We start from the raw sequence: 9,059 nt of genomic DNA on the forward strand, positions 1-9,059 counted from the left end.
TTGATTCCACCATTCAACTAATTCCCTAAAAGCTTCATAGGGAAAAAGCCAAAATCATCTGAGACCTTTTGAAACTTTTACCTCTATAACCTTTTCCAAATGTCCATATTGGTAAGAACTCTGCTGAACAGAATGGGTCAGATACAGCTGCTTTCACCAGGAACTCATCTGCCAGATTCTTTCCATGTTAACACCACTGACTTCAAGAGTATTTATACCATGAATGAATCAGGTCCAGAGTCATTGCCAAATTTTGCTATGAATTTGATAAAATGTCATTAAAATGAGTGGTATTTGTCATATAAATCTGAGAATGGAAATGTCCTGCCTTATTTTCATAGAGAAAATGGGATTTAATAAATAAACTAGCATTTTAAGGTGGGAACACAAATCAATGAAAATGTCTAATTTTAAGTCTTCTGTGGCTTATTTGGATTCTTTTCTGTGGACAAGCAATGCAAGTTCACATTTCTTTGTGCTTTTGTTCAAAAGTAAATGGTGTTACATGAGTTTCATTGTCTGAACAATAGAGCTGAGTGAAGAACACAATGACAGCACTACTAATTCTTCCTCCTTTTGTTAATTTAGAGCCTAACCTTGTATTACTTTGTAATATTGCCTTTACTGAAAGCAGTAACATTTATTTGTTGTTGTTCTTTCGCTGAATTCTTCTCCTTCATGTTGGCACAAACTGTCTTTGCGAAGAAGCTGTGCTTCTCCCTTTGTGATCCAACACTCAGGAAAGGATTTCACTAATTCATAAGAGAATGATGCAGACATGGCAGCATTTTCCCCAGGCTCCATTTCAGGACAGAAACACCATTAATTTCAAAGGCACATTTTCATAGCAGCATCCTTTATCGCGTATTGCCACAACCATCACCCAAGAACAATGTGAATGGAGAGACATTTCCTTCTTTTTTTTTCAGCTTCTGCATACAAGTTCACTGGTTTTTAAAAATCATTTGGACTTCCTACACTAAGACTTTGGACTTTAAAGAGGGTATCTTTTGCTTCTCTTCTCATTAAAAGATGAATCAGGAGGTTGGAGTTCCTACTTAAGACAGGTTGAGGGAGCTGGGGTTGTTCAGCCTGGAGAAGAGAAGGCTCTGGGGAGACCTAATAGCAGCCTTCCAGTACCTGAAGGGGACCTACAAGGATGGAGAGAGACTGTTTACAAAGGCCTGTAGTGATAGGATGAGGGGCAACGGTTTCAAACTACAGAAAAGTAGATTTAGATTGGATGTTAGGAACCAGCTCTGCACTATGAGGATGGTGGAACAGTAGAACAGGTTGCTCAGGGAGGTAGTTGCAGCCCCATCCCTGAAGGTATTCAAGATGAGGCTCGACAGGGCTCTGGGCAACCTCTGGGCAACAACCACCAGTGTCTGGAGGCACAATATTGCCCTTCTGTTGAGCAGAGACATTGAAATCCACTGCAAAAATCCAAGTTTTCCATTGGAGGACAAACAAGAAAGCACCATTCAAAGTAGTTTTACATGTAATGCATTCAACTACAAGCCCATCTGTTTTTAACAGAGATACCCCAAATTACTCACAAAAAATTCTCCTTGCAGAACCACTAAATTAATTCAAGAAATCTGACAGTTGGTTCTTCATTTGTGGCTATTTAGGCAATTCAGTTTTCAACTTACCCAATGGAAAATCTTTTCTATTAAAATAAGTACATTGGGTCAGTCCCTGGAGTAGGGAATGTGGGTGGGAAGAAAGTTTTTGTCTAGAAGGTTTCTATAATCTGACTAGCAATTCACAGTAACATATAAGGAAGGGACTTCTGGAGGTTGCCTAGTCCAGCTTTCTACTCAAAGCAAGGCAATCACCAACACTAGATCTGGTCAGCTGTGGCTCTGCCCAGCCAGGCCTCCTAAGCCCCCCTGGAATGGAGAAAGCGCATCATCTGTCAGTGACCTGTTCCAGTGCTGCACCAACCTCCTGGTGAATTGACATCTCCCAATGTCAAGCAAAAGCCACCCAAACTGCAATATGTGGTCATTGGCTCTTGTAATAGATCATCTGGCACTACTGACAGATGCTTTCTAGGTAGTTGTGCACCAGAATGAGATCACTCCCCAGTTTCCCCTTCACTAAGCTGAACTAGCTCAGCTTTTCTCAGACTCACCAATATTTTTAGCCCTCTGAAAAACCCTTTCCAGCTTCCCAATATCTCTGCTGATCTGGAGAGACCAAAACTGGTTAGAGTATTTCAGTTGAGAAGGATAACAAACAACTTGGCTTCATCTGGCCATGTCCTCTTAAGATAGTACATTATGTGGTTTACCTTACTTGCAGTGAGAGTACACCTTGGCTCAGTCAGCTTGGCATGGACTGTACACCTCCCAGGTCTGTTTTAGATCCCTGGCTAGCAGAAGAGTGCCAAGACCTGCTGGCAGACAGCATGCCTCTCAAACATTCAGAGCTTGTCTCCTTAGTGGACCAAGAAAAGACATATGGTGCAAGACCAGATGAAGAGGGGAAAATATGAACTCCTGCTAACAGATAGCCAGAAAAGTTTAATCACCTCTTTCAAATCTAAGTGTAGTGACACAGTCATAGCTATGCCCTAGAGCTAAGTAACTCAACAGATCCTTTTCAGTAGCAGGACATTTTGCCAGGATGTTCCATTTCATTCAAGCCAAGTCACTCAGGCATGTCAGCAAATGTAGATAGAGGGTTTTGGTACAGAACCCCTCTATCATTTCTGAACAATGAGGAAGAGACTGAGTTAGAAACCTCAAGTTTTTAAATCATACATTGAGACATTTTGGCATAATTCCATTTCTTGGGAGAAAAACAAACCACCACATAACACTATCCTCAACACTTGAGTTTGTTCTGATAAGACAAGTAATTCTGCATGTGCAGAAGTTGCTGCCAAACCAAGTTTTCTCCTATGGACAGTACAGCTACATGCTATTTTAATAAACTAAAAGAAGGCAGGTGTGTGTACATGCAGTTTTAACGCTGAAAAACCCATCAAAGCCTTAAGTCAGCAAACCTTTCAACAAATTAATTAATTGTATGCATAGGCTGTCCACACACAGTAGTACTTCCATAGTCATAGCTCCAGTGTTTTTCATACCACATATTTTTAGACTATTAAAGCCTTTGTGTTGTGATCATGACACAATTTCCAGACAGCAGTAATGTACTGTGGGAAACAATTTCAAGTGGAACCTTTAAGCCAGCAGATTTAAAAAATCAGGGCAAGTGCAAGTACCAAGTATGGCTCAGGTGAGCTGTTCATTGGCAAAGGCTTATCTCTTAAAAAGAACTAAAGCACACAACCATACCAATTTACCTTACTAAGAGAGAATTCCTCCAGGAAGAGCAATTATGTCATTTAGTACACAAAATTCTCCTGAAGATTTCAGTATTTTCTCTTGGGCTTACTTCTTCTCACTAGCAAGAATTTACTGCATGACCTGGTTTTCCTAGTTGTCACATACACAGAAAAACAAAAACTCTCTAGGAAACACATGGCTACACAAAGCAAACGAAAGTATAAAAGGAACAAACGCAGATGACAAAAGGACAGAGACACCTTATATCCACCTTTCAGACCTAGAATAGACCAAGAAGATATAAAGAGAGCTGAATATGCTCTCCTTTTTCCCATTAGTAAATCAGCATCAGAAAATTGTGTCAGAGATACCTGTAAGTAAAACCGGATTGTGAGAGAGAAGTGGTAACACTTCACTTCCTTGAGAAGAACCCAATACCTATATACCTGTGTTGTAGGCTATGAACCCTTTGCTGTGTATTCCCAGCAAAGTAGGTAGCAAAAGAGCATCCTTGACTAAAGCTCAGGATTCAGTCCTAGCAATAGTCTGTGATTTCATCATTTAAAAGAAATGCTAAGCTTAGAGAGACCCACTGTAGGACGCTGAGAGATGTTCTACATCTGGGCTGGCATGGATGGGCCTGAGATGGATGGGCTGACATTCCTATCGTTCACAGTATTTCTTTCCAAACACAGCATTGTAAGAGAGTAATTTTTATCCCGCTTTCAAATGCCTTCTGAAATTATGAGATGCTTGCTGTTCTGAAAGATTACTGAAAAAATAACCACTTCACAAAACAGCCAATCTCAAAAGTGAAAAAAGCACCCTCTTTCCCCTCACCCCCATCTTTAAACTACTGCATACTCTACCCACCCTCAACAATAAACTGGTGACATGCAAGATCACGGCTCTTTGGCAGCACAGCAACACTATATTTACTTCAGATGCTTTAGAATTGGGAGGCAAAAATAAGCAGTTTTATGAACTACTGCATCTACAGATTCTTGGGAGTGCAAAGGGCTGTACACCCCACAGCAGGCTCTGTGAAAGTTTCCTATTGCCAGCCAGGGACAGCAGCTATATCAAGAAAACCAGTCAAAAAAAACCAGCTGTGAAAACAGTCCCTTTACTCACTTTGCTTCTCTGTCCACAACAGACTCATTCCAACTATCATGATCACCCACAGGGGCAATAACACCTGTATGTCAGCCAAAACATTAAGTTTTCCTCACCTTTCTTCCGCCACCATGGCCCTTCTTGGATAGAGTATGACAGTTCTTTAAACTCAATATTCACAGCCGGTCTGCGGGGCAGGTAGGAGAAACGATGAGCCTCTGTCAGAGTATTGTCCACTTTTCTTAAATGTCCATTCATCAGCCGGATGTCTTGGTTATCTGTCCCATTTGAGACCACCTCATCCACTGAAACACACACTGACTTTGGCTCAGCCATGGTGCAAGCAGAATTGCTGCCGTTCTAGAGGGAAAAAGTTGGGAGAATGGACAAAGATCACAGACTTTCGTTTAGGAATACATTTCAAAACTTTCTGCTTTACAGGAGTAATTTAACTAACACAACAATGCAGCACAGTAATGCCCTGAAAGGTGAAAGGGGTGAAAAACACAAGTCTTTTGTTTGTTCTGCTAGTGTGTTGACAGAAGAGGCAAAGGAGCTCTTGCACTTGCAGCACACAAAGGGCAATTCCTTCTGCACCAGTTTCACCTCAAAGGGTATATACACAGCACATTAATATCTTCAGGACAGACTACCTCTTGCACTAGATTAATACATTTATAAGTTCCCTACTGTATTTGGTTTCTCATGCACTTGAAGAATTTGGTACTTATTACTGATTCCAGGGCTTGTATCGGGCCAAAGGTGAAGGGGCAAGGGAGCTGGCCAATTATTTGTGCAGACATTTCAAAAGACAGCCACTCAAAAAATCAAAGAGCCCTCGCTCCTTTGGATCAGCATATACTTCCATAAATGTGAAAACGCACAAGCTGTACTTCTGCACCTTTTAAAATGCACTGTTTTGTTCCTTATTTGTTCTTACACAGATCATTCTGGAGACTCTGCAACCTGGGACCGTGTAACTTCTTTCCTAGAGGTCTGTTAGGAAAGCACCCAAAAATCCATGCACGCTTTCCTTTGCTTGACAGCAATCCCTAATGGAAAACTTGTCAGGTAGTTAAGCGTATTAAAACCTGCTCCAGTACTCACACTGTTGAGACTGTGAGGTCAATGCTTTATGCTTACAGGCATACCGAATAGAATAGAATAGAATAGACCAGACCAGACCTGGTTGGAAGAGACCTTCGAGATCATCGTGTCCAACCCATCATCCAACACCATTTAATCAACTAAACCATGGCACAGTACTACTCAGTGCAGTTCCACTTGGCATTTTTTGGACTGTCCTATCCTGACCATGACAATAGCCTCTTCTCTTCTATTATACTACACAAAATCTTTTTCATTCCTTTTACCTGCATGGCCACCTTGCACCAGTATCTACAGGATGTGTATAAGGTCAAAAAAACACCTATCATGGATTTTCTTCATCTAAACAGAATTCTGAACAGTTCAGAGGCTGTTTGTTGTCATCTGTTGTTTTGAGTACATCATAAGCAGGGTCCAACACGTGCACAGTTATCTATTAGAAAATTCAGTATGTTTCACGCAGATCTGTACTGGAGAGTTCTGTAGATGGCTCATGTGCTAGGCTTTCCATGCCGTCACATCTGCCCAAGAATCTGCATGTCTCCAAAGGTATCTCATGGAAAGTGTATGTGCTGCACCACCTTTCAACACACCAGCACTGACCACCTCTTCATGCCATGGCAGCCCCTAGTCGTCCCCCAGTGCCACTACATCATACTGCTGCCTTTGCATGAAGCCATTTTCACCTTCTCTGCCATGGTTACAGGTCTTCCCATTCATGTTGTAAAAGTGCTGCTCAGATCAGTCACTTGTCATGAATACTGATAAAAAGCATTTAAAAAAACCAGTACTATATAACCACTGATTAAAAAACATTTAAAAAAGCAGTCCTACATAACCACTACATAGCTAGCATCTTCATGTTCTTCGTGAACAATGCTACAGTCCTGGGGAAGAGTAGCTGGAGAGTTGCCTGGTGGAAAAGAAACTTTGGGTGGTGGTTGACAGCAGACTGAACATGAGCCAGCAGTGTGCACAGGTGGCTAAAAAGGCCAACAGCATCCTGGCCTGGATCAGAAATAGTGTGGCCAGCAGGAAGCCATCATGCCTCTGTACTTGGCACTGGTGAGACCACACCTCAAATATTGTGTAATGAATCTGGAGAAGGGTCTGGAGAATAAATCTTATGAGGAGCAGCTAAGAGAACTGGAATTGCTTAGTCTGGGGAGGCTGAAGGGAGACCTCATTGCTTTCCACAACTTTGTGAGGTGAGGGTCTGTCACTTCTATCTAGTATCAGGAGACACAATGAGAGGAAATAGCATGAAATTGTACCAGGGGAGGTTTAGATTGGGTATCAGGAAAAGCTTCTTTACTGAAATAGGGGGTAAGCATTGGAATAGGGTGCCCAGCGTGGTCGCAGTGTCCCTGAAGGTGTTCAGAAATGTGTGGACATGACACTTTGTGATGTGGTTTAATGGTGTTAGGTTGATGGTTGGACTTGATGATCTTAGAGATCCTTCCCAACCAAAACAATTCCATGATTCCATGAACAAGTCCCAGGTTCTGGATATAAAAATCAGCTCTGCTTACCACATTTTCTCAAGAAAGAGATTTTTAATCATGCTCTCAACTTACTCAGAGGTCAAGTATCCAGTAACACTTACTCGCAATTTCTTAAGTAGTTGACTGCAATGGTATGCAATTTGAATGTAATGTGAAACATCTTAGAACTGAACAACTAAAGTAGGGGAACCTCCTTCTTCCCTGAAAAATAGGAGATGAGTTAACAGTATTCTTTCCTCAATGTTTTCAAGGCTTACTTTGGCACTCATAAGCTGTTTGGTTCAGAGAAACCACTGAGCACCTTCAGACATCAGAGGGAATATCCAAAAAACTAAGACTCAGTGAGCAGGTCACCTTGAGTATTCAGTAGCTGAGCACAGCTTCTCCAGTTTACATCAATTCAAAAAGAAACATCCTTTGGACAAGGTCCTTCTGTCTTCCTACTTAATCATCTGGGAGTATGAAGCCAGAGACTTTTGTTCTCGGGACATTAAACAAACCCTTTCAAGAACCCAGTGGACCGCAATGCCTGTTTTCAGCAGAGTGACAAAATCCACTAGTCACACGCCTGCCTCCTCCAGGACCACCCGCCACGGGCGAGCATCCTCCCCTGAACCCGGGGTGGCTGAAATGGCTCTTCGCTTGCAAAGAGGTGGCCAGCTCCCTTGGTGACGGCAGACAGAGTTGGCCGAGCCCTGCTTAACTACTGCTCCAACACCCCTGTACTCCCTCCGTGTAACCGCTGGCACCAGCGAACCCTTCCTCCCTCCACTGACACACCGCTATGTACGCACAGCCGCGCATTTCAAACCGGTGTCCATTTCAACCCTTCTGCGCACCAGACATGAAAAGCGCATCTCCTCAAAGGGGGCGCCTACATCTTTGTTACTTTCATACAGTTTTTTTTTCCTCACCTAGCTTTACTTCGCCCCTAAGGAGCCGGACTGCTTGCCAGCGCCCAGCGGGCCCGGCAGCAAACGCCCGCCTGTTCACCGCGGCAGGATAGTCCCACGGGCACTGCCCGCTCCTTCCCCGGCTCCCCGCGCCCCGCTCCCGCCCGTGCGCCGCTGGCCCCGGGTGTTATGCAAAGGTTACGGTCCCTCCGCAAATCTGTTTTGAAAACGACGGGGCGCAGCGGCGCAGGGAGCATGCTCGAAGCAGCCACTAATCCCCCGGCTTCAGCTACACCCCAGAGGTAACTAGCGGTCAAACCTCGCCATGCGTCGCCGTCCCTTCACGCACCTTACCGCCGATCCCGGGCCGCCCCGCACACCGTACCTGGCACCCCACAGCGTACTTGTCCCCGCACCGAGCAGCCCTGATTTTCCCCTCAGGGAGAGTGGGAAGGTGCCCTGCGGAGCTGTCACTCCGTCCCCCCTAGCCTCGCACCTCGCCCGCTCTAGCCGCGCATCCCCCTTCACCCCGCGGAAGCAGGCAGGGAGGGCAGGGCAAGCCTTACCAAAGCGGTGCCCAAGGAGAAAGCCGCCATCAGACATGCCATGTGCCCCGCTGCCCGCCCGGCTGCTGGCGGCGGCTCCCGCTCCGCCGGCGCCGCGCGGAGCCCTCGAGTGCCGCCTCTCAGCCCAGAGTGGCTGCGGGAGGCAGGCGGGCAGGGAGGGAGCGGCCTCCCGCCGCGCTGGGGCCGCCTCCGCCCCGGCCCGCCGCGACAGGGACAGCCTCTGCCCGCCCCCGCGGCCCCCGGCACGGGGCTGGGGATAGCCGGCGGGGCGGGATCGGGGCGCCGGGGACCCCAGGCTCGCCCGTCCGCCGGCAGGAGATGTGGGTAGTGAGAGCTTGCTGCAGGTAGCAGCGAGTCCCGCGGGTGGCCGTGCTGAAACATGCGGCAGGCACTCTTCCAGGAGACAGGGGGCGAAGACCACTCTCCGGGACATCCCTGAGGAGGGCTGCCAAGCATTGCCTGCATAACTAAACCGGCACAGCTCCCGGCATAGCTTCTTAATGAGCTCCCGGCGGGGATACGCGATGCCATTCTCCGAGGAAACGGGGAATCGAAGCAATATCTGATGGC

The 9,059-nt window shown here is 45.7% G+C and overlaps 1 protein-coding gene across 1 annotated transcript in view; it reads right to left on the reverse strand.

Moving 5' to 3' along the window:
• Positions 1-8,637, reverse strand: part of ABCG1 (ATP binding cassette subfamily G member 1) — a 64,384-nt gene extending 55,747 nt beyond the window's left edge. Inside the window, exons 1-2 of the mRNA XM_054165844.1 lie at positions 8,490-8,637; positions 4,535-4,778 (exon numbers count right to left, since the gene is read on the reverse strand). Of these exons, the coding sequence (XP_054021819.1) occupies positions 4,535-4,778; positions 8,490-8,531 (286 nt within the window). The 5' untranslated portion in view covers positions 8,532-8,637. The remainder of the gene's footprint in view (positions 1-4,534; positions 4,779-8,489) is intronic.
• Positions 8,638-9,059: the final 422 nt, after the last annotated feature.

Source organism: Dryobates pubescens, chromosome 12 (genome assembly GCF_014839835.1).
Source record: "Dryobates pubescens isolate bDryPub1 chromosome 12, bDryPub1.pri, whole genome shotgun sequence".
Lineage (NCBI taxonomy): Eukaryota > Metazoa > Chordata > Aves > Piciformes > Picidae > Dryobates > Dryobates pubescens.